The 20,721-nt window shown below is 54.8% G+C and overlaps 1 protein-coding gene across 1 annotated transcript in view; it reads right to left on the bottom strand.

The window, feature by feature from the left end:
- RAP1GAP (RAP1 GTPase activating protein) overlaps positions 1 to 19,742 on the bottom strand; it is a 50,431-nt gene extending 30,689 nt beyond the window's left edge. Inside the window, 2 exon segments of the mRNA XM_053898847.1 lie at positions 17,639 to 17,674; positions 19,662 to 19,742. Coding sequence (XP_053754822.1) covers positions 17,639 to 17,674; positions 19,662 to 19,705 — 80 coding nt within the window. The 5' untranslated portion in view covers positions 19,706 to 19,742.
- Between the last annotated feature and the right edge of the window lie 979 nt (positions 19,743 to 20,721).

Below are 20,721 nucleotides of genomic sequence, written 5' to 3'. Positions count from 1 at the left end.
TAACTGCTTCGCTTGGATTCACTCATTGAACACCCTTCTTTCAAAGGAGGGCACTAAGACACAGAGAGGTTCAGCAACTTGTCCAAGGTCATGCTGGCAGTAAGTGAAATACAGAGGATTTGAACCCTCAACCATCCAGGTCTACGTACTGTGCCCTAATGCTATACTATACTGACTGAGCAGATACTAGTTGCTCAATAAATAACCTGGAAGGGATGAATAAACTCAACCTGCCACCTCCCTCCCTACCTCCCCAGCCTCCCCTCCCCCTGTTGGCCTCCCTCATCTCACACCCATCTCATCCCCACCTTTCTAGCCATCCTCCATTCCCCTTCTGCCTCTGCCCTCTGTGGACCTCCCCCAACTTGGCCATTTTCCTCCCTCTCATGAACTTGAACTTCTCTGTCTCTCCTCCCCTCTCTATCCCACCCTCGCCTCCTTCCTTCTAATCTCCACTATTCTGTTCACGTGGGGTCTGGCCCTCTCTGCTTCTCTGAAAACCTTCCAGACCCAATGGCCTGGCTCAGCTTAAAATGCTTTGCATTCTGGGGCACCTGGCTGGCTCAGTCGGTGGAGCATGTGACTCTTGATCTCCAGGTTGTGAGTTCAAGCCCCATTTTGGGTGTGGAGATTACTTAAAAATAAAAAAATATATTTTAAAAATGCTTTGCATTCCCTCTGCACATGCAGCAGCTGGAAGGTGCCTGGAGCATGCTGGGACTCAGGGAACTCTCCCCTTTTCCTTTCCCCCTGCCATGACCGAAGTCATATCTGCACAGCACTCTTGCAGTCTAGTGTCTCATCTGATCACCGCAGCAGCTTTGTGAGGTTGGCTATTATCCACCTTTTTTCCAGATAAGAAAACTGAGGCTCAGAGAGGTTAAGTGACAAGTCCACGGTCACACCAGGGAAAGGGGAGAACAGAGGTTTAACTCCAGCTCAAGGTTCTTCTCCTACATACATCACGGCTGCTCTCAACCCAGGACCTCAGCCCTGTCACCTAGCCTTGGCCCCCGGTGGCCTCCCCATGGCAGCCCTCCCCAGCTCCTGCAGCTACCGCCAAGCATCTTCCAGGTCCAGCTCCAATCCTTTCCTGTCTGGCCTGGACACTTGCCTACAGGTACAGAAGACCTGGACACAGAAAAAGGTGGCAGCCAGAGAGGAGGTAACTTGCCCAAGGTCACACAGAAAGCCTGAGCCAACCTGGCATCTGGGCCGGGCACATTTCAGGGTCACCTTCAGGCCCCGGAGGTGTGTGGCTGCCGGCCAGCTGGCCCCAGCTCCCCACCCTCTCAACGCACCCATCTCTCCCAGGGAAAGGGCGCAGCAAGGGGGTGGGGGAGGGGCCCAGTGGCCCAGCTCCTGAGTGGGATGGGCCAGGCCGGAAGCTGCTGCTGACAGCTCCTGGGTTTCTTGGCAACTGTCACTGCGCCTCCTCCCATCCCTTATCTCCACATCGAGGTAACAATAATAATCACACTGTCATGAGTACAGCTTTTTGTACTTTTCAAAAGTGCTGTTTATCTGCTCACTCCTGGGAGTCTCACCGGAACTGGAGTGGGAGATAAGGCAGTCGCTAAGATCCCCAATTCCTGGAAGGATAAACTGAGGCTCAGAGAGGTTAAACCACCACCTTGAGGTCACCCAGGAAGGCAGAAGTAGACTGGGGACCAGAACCCAGGCCTTCCATTAGTCCAGGGCTCCAGATGCCACACTGGGGTAGGGGGCATCTCCGGGTGGTTCCCCACACTGCCAAACCACAGGCATGGTGGGGGGGAGATAGGTAAGACTGAGGACAGTTGGCCAGATGCCTTCCTGGGTTGTTTCCCCACTGTTAACCAGCTGGAGAGTTGATGGGAGGGTCCTGTCTTTCTCCTCATAAGGCTGCTGTGAGACACAGAGTAGAGTAAGCACTATAGAAGTATTTGCTATTATGATTGATTATTATTAATATTAGCCACTCTCCTGGGAACCTCACCCTTTCAGGGCATTAGAGCAGTGGCTGGGCTGTCCTTTGGGTATGACTTGGTTCTTTGGCCACCCAAAGATAGTTGCCCTGGATGGAGGTCCCCAGGTGGGTGTGGCCCCTGCTGACTCTCCTAGCCTCATCTCCACGCACACCCCTTTCCTGTCCTGCCCCAGGCACCTTGTCCTAGCCTGTTTGGGCTGCAAGCAGTTTTCCAAATAAGCCACGCTGTTTCACACTGCTGAGCCTTGGCACAGGCTGTTTCCTCGGCTGGGGGCTCCCTTTTCCTTCTTGGCTGCCTGGTGAACTATTCATGCTTTAAAGTTCATTTTAAACAGGTGAAACTCTGGTGGCCAGAGCAGAGAACACATGACCACCAAGGCAGGAAGCCTGTGATGGGGAGCAGGGGAGCTAGACAGGTACAGGACAACACACACACAAGTTGGGAAACCAGACTTGGGTGGTTGGGGGGGCAGAGCAGGTGCTCAGCTAGCCAAGGAACACAGGGCCAAGAAGGACTTGTGAGGGAGGCTAGCCCAGGATAGGGTCCTGAGAGGTCCAGACGAGCCCAGCACTGGTCACCAGAGGACAGGGTCCCTTGAATCTCCCTGGTCTCCATGAAACCAGCTGGTTCTACCAATCTGGTGACTCATGTGGGGGACAGCAGAGAGTACAGACCTCAAGGCGAGAAGCAGGTACAGAGGGCTACTCCTGTGGGCCCTCACCCCCCCGAGAGAGGCCACTCTGGATGGGGCTTGGGGGCTGCCTATGTCTCCCAGCTGTGGTATCGTGTCTGAGGGGACTCTGATCTCCTGAAACCAGAGACTGGAGGCTGCACTGGAATTGCCCCTTCCCCTGGGGGCCACAGAGGCCCATTGTCTCCAGTGCTCAGACATCCGGCACTGCCTCCCCCCACCCTCCCGCTTGCCTCTGTCTTGCCAAGATGCCACGGAAGGTGGCCAGGGACAGCCCGGTGAGCAAGTTTCTGAAGCTAGGCCCAGGGAGCCCAGCCCCCTCCACCCAAGGCCCACAGGGAGGGGAGGGACACAAGCATGGCTGCTCTTGACTATCCTTTCCCCAGGCACCTTCCACCGCTCTACCAGGATTCAAGAGGAAGTGTGGGGGTGGGCGGGAGCCGAGCGCTGTGATGTCCCGTAATCCGTAACTGGCACAGCCCAGATCGCTGTTTCAGAAATAAGGAAGCAGAGGCTCATCGAGGTTGCAAGATGGGCCAGGGGGTCCCGCAACCACCAAATGGTAGAGCTGGCAGAGTCACCCTGGGAGTGGGGAGCAGGCCTCAGTCTCCACGCTGCACAGAGGGGGTGGGCAGGGACGTAGCACGTGGAGTCCCCACCCTCACTCCATGCTGGCTGAGCGCCAAAACACCCGGATGCCGGAGCCGGGCCAGGTAGTGGCCTCCTGAGCAAACAACAGGTTGGCAGCCCAGAGAGGAGGTCATGGGACCGGCCCCCTCCCGGGGGCGCAGCACCTAAGGACCGGGCCTCCCATCCACCTGCTGAATGCCAGGGCCTCCCCTGCCCAGGTGCCAGAGCCAGGCTGTGGCCTGGGCCTGACCCTCCCCGCCTCCCCGGGACTGACTCCTCCCGGCACACGGGGCAGGGAGAGGAGCCATGCTGAGGTGACCCAGCCACCCAGCCTCTTCCTGCTTGGGTAATAACAACACCTGCTGATCCAGCCTGGTACTTTACAGAGTGTCCTTTCACTAGGCCCCCTCAACAGCCTCACAAAGAACCCAAGGCGGTAACATTATCTCCATTCCACATGGAAGAGACCTGAAGCCAAGATGGCAATGGTGACTTTCCCAACGTGCCGCACCTGAAGCTGGAACCCACTGCTCCACTCCTTGGCCCACGGCTGCAGGACGGCTCCCACTGATGGGCCTGCCACAGGCTGCCACCCTCAGCGCCCAGGGAGAGCGTGAGCCAGAGGCCATGAGCAAGGCCCTTCCCGGCACCCGTGAGCTGGGGCCCATGCCACCTACACCGCACCTCCCTCGTTAACCTTATTGTCCTTCCCTGCCTGTGCAGCCCAGGGGGTCGGTGTCCCTTTTCTGAGCTCCATGCATTCCTTCACTCACGCACTCAAGCTCCGTCATCTACCCGCTCCCCCACTTGCCCTTCACTCCTACACTCAGTTATTCATTCAGGATTCATGTCCTGCTGCCTGCTCTGGGCCTGACCGTGCTGCTGGGCATGGGCATCTGAGCGGGGTGAGCCAGGCCTCCCCCATCTCAAAGCAAAGCCCCAGTGACACCCGCCCGACTGTTCTCTAGCTGTTCTCCAGCTGTTCTCCGCATTCCTTGGGCCTCAGTGCCCAGACACTGAACCCTCCAGTGCCGAGGTCTTGTTTAATCCATCCCTCTCCCTCCCCAGCTGGTGGGCTTGCCACTTCGTGGGCCCCGGGCCAAGCTGGTGAGCAGAAGTCCCTGCCAGGCCAAGACAGAGGGGGACAAGGTCACCATCTCCTAACAGAAGGTGACAAGGAGAAGCCTTAGCTCTGTCTCTAAATCACCATGTGGACAGAATTAAGTCACCACGACCTCTCCAAGCAGATTCCACTGGGAACTGGGACTCAGACTGGATGGTGCTAAGGGGCAGCTCTGACATCCTACAGGAGGATGAACAGGAAGATGAGACACTACACTGAGCTGGGTCTGCTGAGGACTGACTGAGTGAACCAGAACCCTGGAGGGCTTACTCTGCCCGGCAGGGGCTGTGGAGGGGCCCTTCAGCTCCTCTAAGCCTCTTCTCTTCTCTGAGCCTCAGTTCCCTCATCTCCCAAATGAAACAGTAATACCTACTTTGCAGGGTTGTTGTATAGAATAAATTAGAGGTTATACATACAATCTGACTAGCCTGGAGCTAGTCAGTATATAGTAAGTGTTCAATAAATCACTGGCTCCTGCTGGGAGAGGCAGTGTAACATCACAGGTGTGGGTTCTGGAGCCAGACTGCCTGAGTTTGTATCCTAGCTCTGCCACTTAACAGCTGTGTGACCTTGGGCAAGTTGCTTAACCTCTCTGAGCCTCGATTTCCTTATCTGTGCAATGGGGATAACAACAGTGCCTGCCTTCAAGGGTTGTCATGAGGACTGAGTAAGTTATTACATGCAAAGTATGTAAACATTAACCATGAGCATTTCCTGGCCTTCCCTTCTCTCCTCCTTTCTTCCTTCTTCGCTTCCTCTGTGGGCTGCTGAGGACTCAGGCAGGACTCCTAGGTGGAGGTTGTGAGAAGGTAGACTAGAGCTGCCCAAGAGTAAAACAATGAGCGTGTAAGGTACTGAGCAAAGGCAGGCAGAGCCTCCAGGGATGTAATGGGGAGACAGGTGTGGGGACAGGAGTAAGGGCAGCATGACCTCTCAGGCACCTCCCCCACTTGGAATCTCTGCCTCTTGATGGCTCTGGGATCTCTGTGGTCAGGGACAGAGGCAGTGGGTAAATCTCCATTATTTTGAGGAAGTAGACTTTTCTACTGGGGCACATGGATTGCTACCACCTCTCTGTAGAGGTTTTGGCCACTCCTGTTATGGACAAAAATGTAAATACTCTTTGGCCCAGCCACTCCCTTTATACACAAATGCACAAGAATATATGAACAAATGACATTCACTGCAGCAGTGTTTGCAATAGCCAACATCTGGAAGCCACCTCAATGGTCCATTAAAAGGAGGCTGGATAAATGCATTAAGGCACATGCAAACAGTCGGGGACCATGCAGTGATCACAAAGGGGGCCTCTGTCCTGATGGAAAAAGGGGTTTGAGGCATACTGTTAAGTAAAAAAAAAGCAAGTTGCACAACCAAAATCTCACTTGTGAAAATTAAAAATTAAATGCAAAAGTTCACATGGCTTGTCTCTAGGAAGCGGGACCACCAGGAACTCCTGCCTTCTATAGGATATATTTTTCTGCATTGTTTGGAGTTTTTCTTTTTTTTTTTTAATTTTGTGAATGTTTATTCATTTTTGAGAAAGAGAGAGAGGGTGAGTGGGGGAGGAGCAGAGAGAGAGGGGGACACAGAATCTGAAGCAGACTCCAGGCTCTGAGCTGTCAACACAGAGCCTGATGTGAGGCTTGAACTCAAGAACCATGAGACCATGACCTGAGCCAAAGTCAGACGCTTAACCAACTGAGCCACCAAGGTGTCCCGTTTGGAATTTTTCAATGAGCACTTATTATTTTTGTAGTTGGGGGTGGGGTGGGGGGGGAGATTTTGTTTTTAAGGAAATCTGAGCATTTACTATAAGTCAGCTCTCTGAGTACCTGACCCTTACCTTTCTCAATCATCTTAAGGAGATCCTTACTCCTTAGTCCAAGAAGGAGAAATTGATATGGAGAGAGGTTAAATGCCATGGCCAAAGTCCCCTGGCCAGGCGTGACAGCTGGGCTGTATCCCCAGTTCTGGCTAATTCTAAAGCCCACGCTCTTTCCCCTACATTAAGCATTAGGCAACCTTTTCTGAGGGTCAGGGAAGAGAGAAAACAGGAGAAAAGCAGCCCAGGCAGCTGGGCACAGGGCTGTGCCCCCTGGGACCTCAGCTGTCATGTCCTGGGAGCCAGGCCAGCTGGGGTTAGCCCACTGGGGACAGGGCTGTCTGCTTCATTTGCAAATGCAAATGCAGGCTCTGCTCCTGGCTTCAGCTCCATGCCCTGAGCTGCCCCAGGCTGGCAGGCTGGCAAGTGCCCAGCCCCTCCACTGACTTCACCCCCCGAGGCTGCGGGGTCACTAGGCAGGTGGGCATGCACTGGGGCTCCAAATAACTTTCCATGTTGATCAGCCTGTTTCTTGAAGAATTTGTCATTGAAGGTCGCCTGCCACATTTCCAGTGACAGGCTGGAAAGGTGACAAGCACGTCCACTTGTGCCCGAGTTTGGAAGGGCCAGTGAACACATCTAGAAGTTAGACGGACCTGAGTTCCAATCCTGGCTGGGTCAAGCTCTAGCTGTGTGGCCTGAGGCCAGTCACTTCACCTCTCTGGAACCTGTTTCCTCAGCTGTAAAATGGTGTGGACAACGCTTTCCTGCAGGGCTGCTGGGAGAATTCAATGAGATAATGCATGTCAACGTACTCCTTAAGCTAGAAGCCGCCTTCCACGTGCAGGGGAGGGTTACGATCCTGCACGTGTGTGTGCAAGGCACACGTGCGCACCCGTGCGCCTGTGGAGTGGACAGCGGATCCTGGCTGGACCAGAGGGCCCTGCCACCCACGGTCAGCAAGCAGGCGGGGCAGATGTCTGACACTTTCTCTAGTAGCCCCCTCAGGGTTTTCTGCAGCTCTGCCCGGTGGTGAGAAAGGGTGAGTGTCTCTGTGGGGGAGGTTGTAGATGGAGGCCTGGCAGGAACGTGAAATGTGGGTGGGAGAGAAAGCATTCGTGTCTGGGCCGTGCGGGGGTTTGTACGTGAGCATGTTTGTATCTAATCACGTCACCCGCCTGCCTAAAAGCCCTTGGTGGCTTCTCACCGCATGCGGGCTGCACGTGGCCCACGAGGCCCTGCGTGTCTGTCCCACCCCCAGGCCTCGGCAGGGCCCACACCCCCTACCTGTTACACTCTCCCCGTCTTCCCCCGTCACACCACATAAGCTACCCTCTTATCCAGTCTTTCTGGAGCCTCACACTGGGGCAAGCTGTCACCACCCTGACCAGCCTCCCCAGAAGCCTGACCTGGGCCATCACAGACTGGCCAGTTTGGTTTGCACATGTCCTGGTGGGACCTAGACCAGGATCCATCTCTCCTTCTAGAAATGGAGCTTCCTCGGGTGAAGACAGGGTCTGTTTGGGGGCCTGGCACACTGTCGACGTCCAATTATGCTCTGCTCCAGGAGGGACTGTGTGTGTTAATAACTCTGTGTTCATGACAAAGCCGTCTGGATGAGAGTCAAGTCCATGAGCATAAGTATGGAAATTATGTGCACGTGCATGTGCGTGTGAGGGGGTCACCTCAAAGAAACTCTGGCCCCGTGGATGGGCCAGATGTGGGAAAGGCCAAGGCACTCTGTGGCCAGTGTCCACACCCAGGATGGCTTGGGGGGAGAGAGAAAGCAAGCATGAGTTCCCTGCCCCAAGCCCCTCCTAAAATAGCCAGGCTCAGGGTCTCTGTGACAGACCCCAGAATACTTCTGGGCAGGAGGGCAGCCAGGCGGGCGCCAGCTCAGAGGACCTTCTGCTCGCTTGGGGCCCAGCCCAAGCCTGGTCCTGCATGCCTGCCCACTTGCCCACTCCCTCCCCTGGACCTGCCTTGTGAACAGCAGTTCCTGATCGGAGAGAAGGTAGGCCTCCAAACCCCCTGCCTGCTCAGCTGCCTTCCAGCTGCTGCCAGGAGGTGATCTGGAATGTTCCAGATTTGGGATGGGGCAAAGAATCTTATTCCTGCCTCAAAGCCTTTATACTCACTCTGCCCTCTATTTGAACTACGCTTCCCACGACCAGCTCCTTCCCACTTAGGCCTTGAGAGGCCCTCCATGATACCCTTAGAAAAGGGGGACCCCGGGGCGCCTGGGTGGCTCAGTCGGTTAAGCAGCCGACTTCGGCTCAGGTCACGATCTCGCGGTCCATGAGTTCGAGCCCCGCGTCGGGCTCTGTGCTGACAGCTCAGAGCCTGGAGCCTGTTTCGGATTCTGTGTCTCCCTCTCTCTGACCCTCCCCTGTTCATGCTCTGTCTCTCTCTGTCTCAAAAATAAATTAAAAAATGTTAAAAAAAAATTTAAAAACAAAGAAAAGGGGGACCCCTTCCCACCCACCCCATCCCTCATTACTCATCATCCATCTGAAATTCCCTAATTTGTCTGTTAGCTCATTTTGCATCTGTCTCCTGGACTGTGGGGCAACCTGCACGAGGCCAGATACCACATCCATCAGGTTTGCCTCTGGATCCCCAATTCCTAGACGCTACCTGGCACACGGTAGGGACTCGATGAGTGTTTGTTGGATGGACAAATGGCTAATGGAAACCGTGAAAGAATCCTGTGAGGTGAAGACTGTCCCCATTTACAGGTGAGGAAACTGAGGTTCAGAGAGGTGGAGTCTTTAGTCCAAGATCACACAGCAGTCAGACCAGGCCAAGATTAGGGACTATCTGCCTCTGCTAGAAACCCAGCACACTGAAGTGTTTTGTAGCCAATCTTCCCATGGTATAGGTAGGAAAATGAGCCTCAGAGAGCGAGGGTGATGCTTCTCCAGGACACCTGGGAGGGACCCAGAATGTTCCACCCTCCTCCAGCATGTGGCTCGAAGCTGGTGCACTGGCCAGCCCTTTCAAAGTGCCTTGTCATTCCTTTCACTGTCGCTGAGGTGGGGACTGCTAATACCCCCACTGGACAAAGGAAGAAACCACGGATCAGCCGGGGCAGGGGGGGGGGGGCATTGCACAAGGTCACCCAGCCAGGACTCAGTGCAGGCCCGTCGGGCGGCATAAGCCAGTGTTCTTAGGGACAGTGTCAAAGTTGGTGTCTACGGCTGGGGAACACGCTCATGTGTAGGCAGCTCTCACCTCCTGGCAGCTGGTGAGCTTCCAGAGGACAGAATCCGCACAGTGCTGCCCCTCCTGCCGGGCCCAGCACACAAGGACGACAGGCACTAACCACCATCGCCGGCATCGCTCTGGGCCAGGCCTGGTTTTCCACCTTGGAACACATGATCTCATTTGATCCCCACAATAATCTTCGAAGTAGGTGCTTTTGTTTTCTTTGACTTACAGGTGTAAAAAACGAGACCCAGAGAAGTGAACCTACATTATACACAGCACTAGACCGACAGCACAGGGCAGAGAAGTTCCAGGAGAGGGGAGGAGAGCGGGTGATGGGGGCCATGGGAGGCCTCTGCCCAGTGGTGATTTGGGGGTTCAGACCCTCTGGAGCACCCACAGGGAGTTCTGGTGGGGCTTGCAGGATGTGACCTGACGGCTACCCCCGCCACCTTCAGCTGCCGGGTCCAGTTCTGTCCTGTGTCCAGCACGTGCCATCACACGCCTTTCTCTTCCACGTTGCTGCTGGGTCACCTCCTCCAGGAAGCCTCCCCCGATTCCTAGGTGTGGGGGAGGAGTCCTTCTCAGAACTCCCCATAGCCTCCCAACCGATGCTTTATCGCCTCCATTAGAACCACCTCTTTCCTCATTTCCTGCTCTGGACTGCGAACTCCACAAGGGGCGTGCCCTTGTCTGTCATCTCCAGTGCCATGTCCCCACTGTCTGGTTGGCCCTCAGAGGGCATCCCCACACTAAATATTTGTTGAATTAATCTGCTGAATGAATGAACGACTGTCTTGGGGAAGACCCTGCCCCGAGGAAAGTCTTTAGGAGATTTGGGAATATTAGCAAAGTCCCCTTTTTAACCACTGCTTCTCAACCAAACCACCTCAACAGCGCCTAAAATTCTAGTACTAGAATCTTAATGAGTCTCTCTTTGGTTTAATGAGTCTTTTCTCTCAAAATGCAAATGCTCTGCGAAAGGGAAAACATCCACCGAGTACACACACTGGACTTATTTCGTTCTAAGACTCCCATGGGGTAAGCAATACAGTTCTCATTGTTATGGACCATCTGAGACTCAGAGAGCCAAACTGCCTTCTGCAAGGCCGCACGGCAAGTAAGAAAACCCGAAGTTGGTTCTAACTCAGGTCTGCCTAAAAACAGAGCCTAAATCTTCCCATGTACCACCTACAAAGGGACCTGAGTCTGACATCGTTGTGACGGAGAAGCAAGCAGGGCCACCAGACTGAGAACCTGAGAGCAGCAAGAGTGCTCGAGGACCTCCTGCGTCTCTTCGTTGTGCCAAATGTAGGCATATGTGGAAACTAGCCAGAGATGGGGACTCACTGCCCAAGATCACACAGAGTAACAGTGGCAGTCTCAGGAACAAAACCATCTGGAGGGGGACCTTCTCTTGTCTCCTAAGCTAGAGGGGCTCTTTCTTGGAAGAAGAGGAAGGGTCTCTCTGGTCTGAGGTCTCTCCCAGGAGTTCCCCCCCCCCCCGCCTTGCCCCAACACACAAGGAAATGACCTTTCTCAGAAGGGGGCATCTCTTGGGCCCATAGAAAGATAAGGGAGTCCAAGAGCTGAGCTGAATAGAGGATGAGAATGAGAAAGGGCTGGGACAAGTAGCTGTGGAGTGTAGAAACAACAGACTTGGGGAGGTAACATCACTGCCCGTATCTTGTTAAAGGGCCACTGTGGGCAATGGGAGGCCCCAGAGGCTACATCCAGGCTCAAGCAGCTGATTGTAAGTATGGAAGAACTTTTGATATCCAGCAATGGAGTGGGCTACTTTGAGGTAGTGAACCTCCTATCACTAGGAGTGTGCAAGGAAGGGCTAGTCAAGGAGCTGCTCGGAGGTCAAGATGGTCTCAACTAGGGATGGTGGGCTTTGAGAGGTCTTGAAAATAAAAGCCCATTTTTCGCAGGAGACCCCTCCCAAAGCCTCATGCCAATACTCAAAATGGTCATGAACCAAAAAAGGGGTTCCTTGCTAGGTGGGAGGCCACAGGAGGGTATCTCAAAGGTCTCTTCCATCTCCCAAGATTCCAGAAGGCCCAAATTCTCTGATTCTAGAATTTTACAAAGCCAGGAGTCTGAGACTCAGTTGTCCTGCATGTCAGTTACTGACATTATATCCAAACTCCTACCTTGACTATAAGCCCCTGCTCAATCTAGTTCTTCCTCTTTCTCCAAACCCACACCTGATCTCATTTTTTTAGACGTTTTAAAATTTTATTTTGAGAGAGAGTGAGAGACCATGAGCAGGGGAGGGGCAGAGAGAGAGAGAGAGAGAGAATCCCAAGCAGGCTCTACACTGTCAGCGCAGAGCCCAACATGGGGCTTGAACTCATGAACTGTGAGATCATGACCTGAGCTGAAATCAAGAGTCGGAGGCTTAACTGAGCTACCCACGCGCCCGGATCTCATTTTCCCTCATCCCTCCAGCCATACTGGCCTCCTCTCTGTTCCCAAGACACACTAAGCTTGTTCCTGCCTCAGGGCCTTTGCACCTGCTGTTCCTGCAGACAAGAATGCCTCCTTCCCCCTGCTATCTCTTCCCACATCCGGCTCCTCTCATTGTTCAGGTTTTGGTTCAGACGCTACCTCAGAAAGGCCTTGCACGACTCCCTCCATCATCCTCCAGCCTTACAGCACAGGGTGATATGCAAACTGGAGCCTGGCTACTTAGGTTCAAATCTCAGTCTTGCCAAGAGAACTTACAGGCTCTGTAACCCCTCTATGTCTCAGTTTCCTTGGCCCTAAACCGGGGGTAATAACAGTAGCTGCCTCATGGGGTGATTATGAGGATTATATCCATCAATATATGGAAAGTGCTTTTGGAACACAGACCTGCACACAGTAAGATCTAGGTAGCATGAATCCTTGCTTTAAAACTCAGCACAACTGGGGCACCTGGCTGGCTCAGTTGGTGGGGCATGCAAGTCTTGATCCTGGGGTTGTGAGTTCGAGCTCCATGTTGGGTGTAGAAATTACTTAAAAATAAAATCTTTAGGGGCACCTGGGTGGCTCAGCCGGTTGAGCGTCCAACTTCGGCTCAGGTCATGATCTCGCAGCTCGTGAGTAGTTCGAGCCCCGCATTGGGCTCTGTGCTGACGGCTTAGAGCCTGGAGCCTGCTTCAGATTCTGTGTCTCCCTCTCTCTCTGCCCCAACCCACTCGCATTCTGTCTCTGTCTCTCTCAAAAATAAACATTAAAAATATATATTTGAAAAAAATAAATAAATAAAATCTTTAAAATTGAGCACCACCACTGCGGTTCTGTCCTTATCTATTGACAGACTGTCTCCTCTATTCCCCATTTTATGGATGAGGAAATTGAGGCTCAAAGAGGTGAAATACTGGCCACACCAAGCTCTCTGAAGATCGGGACTGGGTCTGTCTCATTTTCTGCTGGAACTGCAGTCCCTAGAATGTACCTGGCACGTAGTGTTGCTCAGTAGTTACTTGTGGCTGAATAAATAAATGAATGAATGATGAGTAAGTGACCACACTTTATCTGTGCAGTCAGGTGCCTGTGCACCTAAGATTCTGTTTCAGCCTACCTCTGCCCACCCTAGCCCCAAGTGAGCCCAGCTCAGTCAAGGTCCCAGCCTCTCTCAGGAGTGGCTGCGGGGACAGGCAGGCTAATGAGCTGGGGATCAGCATCCGTGCCTCTGGCTGCAGTGGGACCCCCTCACCCTGGCTGGGCCAGGGGGAATGAGGCAGGAGCTGCCTTGGCATGCCTTGGGGGAGTCCCTGCCCAGAGGTGTGGTGGCAGGTGTGGGCTCAGGAAGCAGCTGCTGGCTCCCCCATCCTGTGCTCTGCCAGCTGCCCGCCGGGGGCCTGCCCACCAGATGCATAATAGATGAGGAGGCCCAGTGGGCTGTGCCTGCCTGGCATTTCAGAGCCACTAATGAGGCCAGCCTCATGCTTCCTGCAGCAGCACACGGGCCCCCAGGGCTTCCAGCTCAGTGATTACAGAGAGGAGCCACCTGAGGACAGGGGCCACCCACCGCAGCCCCGCACTCAGCACACACAGCATCCGAGAAAGCGAGGGCGAAAGGTCTGGGCTCAGGGGCTCAGGCTGACCACACTACCAGTCTTGGTTCACCGCTCACTGTGTGCCCCTGGTCCAGCCACGTCTCCTCTCTGAGCCTCAGTTTCCTCATCTGTAAAATGGTGAATGGATGGTAACAGTCTCCACTTTGTAAAGCTGGTATAAGGATGGAATGAAGTGATTCATTTGCAGGGCTCGGCCCAGGGCCTGAGACCCAGGAGATGCTTCATATATGGTAGCATTTCCTGGAGATATCTGGGCGACCAGATGGGCCCTCCCAGTGGGATACATGGGGCTGGGCAGCGGCCTCTGTTTTGGAGGTGCTCAGGATCAGCTCAGCCCATAATCAGAGCTTCCCTCATTCCTGTGGCTTCCTCATTTGGCCAAGGTCCCTTCCTTGGCAGGAGAAACGGCTGGATTCAAATCCAGCCCTCACCAGTTCTCAGTCTTGCTTTTGGCCTCCAAAACGGGGGCGCTCTTGCCAACCTGCAAGAGTGTCATCATAATGGACCACCGTAAACAAATGCCTGGAAAAAAGTGTCATCACAATGGAGACCACCATAAACAAACGCCTAGGGAAAAAATGCTCAGCACCCGCTGGCACTTAATCCTTGCTGGGTCCTGCCTCCTCCTCCAGGCTCCCAGCTTTAAGGTCCTCTTCTCAGGCCATTTCCAGAACCCCTCCCCTGCACGACTCTACCTGGCCATTCCCCCACCCCGACATCACTCCACCTCCTTCCTCCCCTCACCATCTGAATCCACCTTAAATGCCCAATGCCCATTAGGTCTGCAGAAGCAGAGTCACCCACTGTCCCACTGGCTCCTAATCCTCCCACTGGGCCCCATTCTTTTTTCACACTTGTTCTGAGCTTCTTCACCACAGGTAACCTGCTGATGAGGGACAGGGGGTAGGGGAATCCAGCCATGATCTGGCCACATCTGGCCTCTACCAGGCCTGACTCCTCCTCAATTTAAGCCCCAACTTCTTAATCCTTTTTAAACATTGAAAAGTTTTTTAAAAATCTTTTTTGTATTCTTTCCACCCAACATGGGGCTCGAACTCACGATCCCAAGGTCAAGAGTCTCGTGTTCCAGCTCCACCAACTGAGCCAGCCAGACACCCCTCTTAACCCTTTTTTAAAAAGGGGCAGAGGAAACCACATCTCCTCCAGGAAGCTCTCACAGCCTACTTGACAAAGTTTCAACTGTTCCACTCTCTGGCCACATTTAATTCAATTCCACCAACACTTATTAAGCATTTACTGGGTTCAGGCAGCTGTGTAAGACCGTGCGGAGGACAGAGAGATGGGAGGAATACAGCTCAGCTTTTTGGTGACTCATGCTAGAAAATGAGCCTAAGTCAAAAGTAACCCAGGGAACCCCTGTTCTCGAGGATCCTGGAGCCTGCCTGGTACCACGGCATTATGTGGACACATTCAACTGGACTGAGAGATCCAATTCAACATGCATTGCACAGCAAGTGGCTCAGAGGGGACGTGACCTGCCTAAAGTAACACCACTAACGTGCAGCAGAGGCCGATTCAAGTCAGGCTCTGAAGGTCGTGCTCTTTCCACTATCCCAGAAATGAGACTAATGTGAGGCATAATGAGCAGAGGGAGGGATTTTAAGGATAGAAAGATGGGGAGTGGGGATCAGGAAAGAAAACCCTCAACAGACAGTGATAAAGGTAGGCCGGAGGTGTGGCGGGGGCTTGTGGAAATGGGAGGGTAGGACGTGCCAAGGGGATGGGAAAATGTGAGCAAAGGTATGGAGGTGGTATTCTCAGGGGCCATATTCCCATTGATCAGAAATGCAGGTTACAAAAGGGGCACCTTGTGTGGCTCAGTTGGTTAAGCGTCTGACTTGGGCTCAGGTCATGATCTCGCGGTTTGTGAGTTCGAGCCACGCGTCGCGTTCCGTGCTGACCACGGAGTCTAATGCCTGCCTTGGATTCTGTGTCTCCCTCTCTCTCTGTCCCTCCCCTGCTCACACTGTCTCTCTCTGTCTCTCTGTCTCTCTCTCAAAATTGAGTAAACAAGAAAAAAATGTTTTTTAAGAAATGTAGGTCACGAGGGACATGAGTTCCAGAATGAAAAGGGTAAGTGGATAAAGGCTTTGAATCACAGGCCAGGAAATCATAATAATCAATATGACTCCCATTTACAGAGCAGTAACTATATGCCAGGCACAGGCTGGGAGCTAAGCAGTTGCTTAGGAGAGAGGGCCTCAGGGGTTAGCACCTTGGACAGCATCTCCAGCGAGGAAGGTGTGGGGCAAGGCATTGTGGGTAATGGGCAAATCCTGGTGATTCCAAAATCTTACTTTAGAGTTGTGTCAACTGTGGCCCAGAGAGAGGAATGGATTTGCCAAAAGTCACACAGCTGGTAACTTACTCTCAGTTCTGGGCCCTCATCTCTGACACTTCCTTCAGGGTTCCCTAGAGAGAGGGCTTTCTGGGTCACCCTTCCATCTTCAAGTCTTCCCTCAAGTGCTCAGACCCACCCTGTGGCCTGGAGGTCCTGGGACAGAGTGCATGAGACTCTGGGCTCTGCAGTCTGGAAGGTTAAGATTCAAATCCCAGCTCTGCCCCGAATAGCTGTGTGACCTTGGGCAAGTCACTTCCCTCCTCTGTGCATTACTGTTCTCCTCTGTAATTAGAGGTTATAGTCCGTAATTCAGGGAGATGGTAAAAATTATGTGAGATGATACAGTGCAAGCAGCTAACAGTACCTGGTATACAGCAGGTGCTTAACAAGTGGCAGTTGTTAAGATGTTTTTTTATATATATTTATTTATTTTGAGAGAGAGAGAGAGAGAGAGAGAGAGAGAGAGAGAATCCCAGGCAGGCTCCATGCTGTCAGTGCAGAGACCAACACAGGGCTTCAACACATGAACTGTGAGATCATGACCTGAGCCACAATCAAGAGTCAAACACTTAACTGACTAAGCCATGCAGGTGCCCCAGTTGCTAGGATAGTATTAATGAAGTCCTTGAAAAAAGGATGGCATCTTCCTCACCTTTATCTGTATCTCCCCTCATCCTATCCCTGCTCTGGGCTTAGCATATGGTCTTGCCCTAGTCGTAGAGGCTCGGATTAACTGGGTCCAGCAGCAGGAGATAAAGCCCAGAGAGGGGGAGTAGCTGGACCTAGGTTGCACAGAGAGCATCAAAGGAAAATAAAAGGGCAAGCTCTGGAGCTCAGCCTGGGCACCTGTGTGCCTCCCACCCCAGATGTGGCTTCCTAGGGGGGCTCTGGCAGCAGGTGGGGCAGTGGGGTCAGAGAGGAGTCACCTAGTACCTGGGAGGCACTGCAAGGCCTAGGGACCCCAGGAAGCCCCCAGCAGGGGCAGGAAATGCGAGCTTTCCCGCTGGAGTTGAAGCTGCCGCAGGAGCAGCCAGCTGGGCCCATGTGATGCTGGTGCCAGGAAGCTGGGAGGCACCCGCCTGCTGGGCATCGGGGGTGCTGTGAATCCCGAGGTGAGGCTGCACCTCCACCCGCTGCTCTCAGTGCTGGGGAAGCTGCAGACACAGCTCCCCCTCTTCCTCCAAAGCGAGGACAGCCTTGGACTTAGGTCATGGGCTGCAGGAGGGGGTTCTGAAGGCTATGTATGGAGTGTGACTAGAGGACTTGGGGTTCAGCGAAAAGGCTGAGGGCACTCCCACCCCCACCCCCCGAGGAGCCGTGAGGTGAGAAGGAATAGAGAAGGAAGGAAGCACTTTTGGTGAGGGGCTTCAGTACTCCAGGCCCTGTTTTTTGTTTTTTTAGGTTTGTTTGTTTGTTTACAATTTTACGCTCTGTTAAGTAGGCATTTTAGTCCCCATTTCACTGATGAGAACACTGAGGTTCAGAGAGGTTAGTGAATCACTAAGGTCACCCGGACAGTGGGCAGAGCTGATATTTAACCTGATTTGCCTTGACTCCAAGTTGGAGCTCTAGAAAGAATTGTAGGAGAAGATCGGTGGGGGAAGAACGGGTAAGGGGGTCCGTCCACGCCGTCACCTGGAGAGGGTGGCTGAAGGGTTGGTGGGGTCTGGTCTGTCATTATAGGGGGTGGTAATGGTTTGGGAATGTTCCCAAGGTCCAGCCAAGCAGCCCAACCCCTCCTGAGAGCCCCCAGTACTCACCACACACTCCGGCGAGGGGAGAAGGACTTGTCCACCCTGAAACATACATGCAAGAGGGGCAGCAGCTGAGGGGGCAGCCCCTTCCCACTCAGCCTTGCCTAGCACATCAGGCCAATCCCAACTCACCCCCCACCCTCCCAGAAGGGCCTGGAGGAGATACTGCTTCTTGGGTGTCTGATGCACTATCACCATCCCCCATAGGCTGCAGGGGCCCCAATGTTAGATTAGGGACATGGGAAGGTGTAGGGTGAGAGAGTATGGAATAAAGGCAGGGTTGGGGGCACAGGGGTCGGGGAGCAGGGGCCCAGGACCAGAGAGTGGGGTAGCAGCAGAAGTGGGGGTCAGCGTGGGAGGTTTTGGAATAAGTGGAGTGAGACAGTGACTAAAGCAATTTGGGGTCAGAGCAGAGATGTAGGGGTGCAGCACGGGCCAACTTAGAGTGTTTCCAGACAGGATTGAAGGGTGTGGGTGTTTATGGTTTATGGTGGGCAGGAAGAAGACACCCCCCTTTCCTGGCAGCCTGCCTCCATCCCGGAGCTGGAGCTCACTCATACTCACCCAGGGGACAAACGCCTGGGGATCTGAGAGCAGGAGCTCACGAGGAGCTTCCTCTCCCACCCCACCCCCAACACACACACACACACACACACACACACACACACACACACCCTGCCCCTCAAAGCAGAGCCAGAGGAAGACCTTAAACCCCAGGAGCTCAGGCTTTGTTTCCCCCAAATCCCTCCAAGTCCAGCCTCAGAGACATTGCCCTCTGAGGGCACCTTGGGTGGGGGGGGAGGGCTGGAGAGAGCTCCACCCTCCTGCCCAGCTGAGGGCCAAGGGGCTGGGCAGCTGTTGGGACAACAAACAACTCTTGCCTCTTGCCCAGAGGCCAGAGGAGAATGGGGAAGGGGCCCCAAACCACTCTGCCAGCTGGGGAGGCAGGGCTGGGGTCTCCTTAGGGATCAACTCATGATCTGCAGACAAGGAAAGTGAGGCGAGAGAGGCCAGGCCTTGCCCAAGCTCCCACGACAGAACCCAGCTCCACAAACCGGGGTGCCCCTCCATGTCAGCTGACCAGGACTCTCAGGCTGGCCCAGGCTCCTCTCATTGCTTAGCGGCTAGCAGAGCCCCTGAGAAGGAGGGCAGCCCTCCCATCCCCCACCCCACCCAGCCTCTCTGCCAGGGTACCCTTTAGAGGCTAGGCATTCGGCAAGGGGTGGCACCTTGAACACAACCCCTACAGCCCAAGGAGCACCTGTTGTGCACTGGTGGTGTTATAGGTATAAGCTCCAATTGCTCTGCACCTCAAAGGTGAGTCCTGTGTGCTTCTCTGACCACAAGGAAGCAGGGCCTGGCGGGAGGTTATGCAACTACTCCGCCGGACAGGGAAGGGGCCCCAGCCCCAGTCTCTCTGCCCAGTCCTTCTTCCAATTTACAAAATCCCTGCCTAAGGCAACAATCCCCCCAACACTCCTCTGATGTGGCCGCTTGGGGTCAGGAGGCACAGCGACCCCCAAGATGGACCGGCCACCACTCCGCCTCCCCAGCCTTAGTTCTCCAAGCCCCGACGGCCAGGAACCCCCGGGAGGAGAAGGCTCCTGTGAGCCAGGTGGCACGAGATAGGGGCAGCCCAGGTGTCCTAGGGTGGGCATGGGCCTGCTAATGGCTTCCAAGTTCTCTCCTTCCAGCAACTTCAGAGGTCAAGTGGGGGTTCCTGCAGGGCCTCCCCCTGACCTAAGAATGCACACACACAGGCCCGGCCGGCGGGTCCGCACACTAGTCACATGCGTAAGCGCTGTCACGCACTGAGCAGCCCACCGTGCCCACGCGTGCCCACGGGCTGCCAGCTGGAACCCACAGGCACACGCGCAAACACACACACACACACACACACACCCCGCCAAAGCGCGCCCCTCACACGCAAACCCAAACTCGCGAGTGCGGAGCCACCCGACCCCCAGGCCGGGCGCGGGGAGGGGGCTCCCACCGCGCGCACACGGGCGCCCCCGCCCGGCGCACCTACCCTCCGTAGGCCCCGAAGGTGAAGCTGCGCTTCCGGCCGCTCATGGTGCCTCCGCCGCCCGCCCGCGCCGCGCCGGGGCCGCCTTCCCCGCGCCCGGGTCACCTTGGCAACTCGGGCCGCCCCGCCCCGGCCACAAGCCCCGGGATTGTCCGCGCCCCCGCGGGCTACGGGCCAGCTGCCGGGGGCCGCCGCGCGCAGAAAGGGCCGCTTGTTCGCGCCGCCCGCGGGCCGGGGGCGGGGGCTTCGCGGGACTTTCCGAGCGGGGACCTCGGAGGGGGGATGGGGGATGCGGGGCGGACTGCACTTCCGTGGGGAAGGGACCCTCCACCCCCTCAGATCAGGGGCGCACGGAGCCGCAGAGCCTCTTCTGGGGGCGACACCCTGTTCCATCTCCCTAGAGGCGTTGGCCTGTGCCGGCGGATCTGTCCCCCGCCATCACGAGGGGGGAGCTCACAGTGGGCCGGGTCAAGAACTTGGAATCCAGGAATCCAGGGTCAAAATGGTCTCACTGTGGGCAAGTCCCTGCCGTCCCTGCCCTCCCTGCACCTCTAATTTCTCACCCGTAAAATGGAACCCCCCTCCCCCCCTCAAACACACACACACACACACACACACACACACACACAGACGGTGATGGAATGAGTTAATTCCAGCCCAGGCCTGGCACGCAAGAAATGCTTAATAAATAGCTCCTACAAGAGTCCCGCTCTGCTCTTGCCACAAATGGATGAGTGAAGGAAGGAACAGTCTCCAGAATGCCCTTCTATTGCCCATTCTCATCCCCCTCTCCTAGGTGCCCCCCACTGCCCAGTGAGGAGGAGAAGCAGGGGGGCAGGAATAGAGATGCCCCACTAGGTTCCCTCCCTCAGCAACCTTCCGACCAGGAACTGCGCTCTGAGTCCTACAGCGGGTCACTCACTCAACAAACGCTCTGAGCCTCTCCTCTGCCTGCTGCTCACCCAGAGCTCACAGCCCAGGGTTCCACCCTGCAGGAAGCAGACTCTCCCACCCCCAGAAAAAGATGTGTCAGTAGGCACCGAACACTGGTCCTGCCCCGAGG

This window comes from Panthera pardus, unplaced genomic scaffold (genome assembly GCF_024362965.1).
Source record: "Panthera pardus isolate Hobbes unplaced genomic scaffold, ASM2436296v1 HiC_scaffold_11, whole genome shotgun sequence".
NCBI lineage: Eukaryota > Metazoa > Chordata > Mammalia > Carnivora > Felidae > Panthera > Panthera pardus.
The sequence above is the reverse complement of the archived record's forward strand: the minus strand, read 5'-3'. Positions and strand labels throughout refer to the sequence as shown.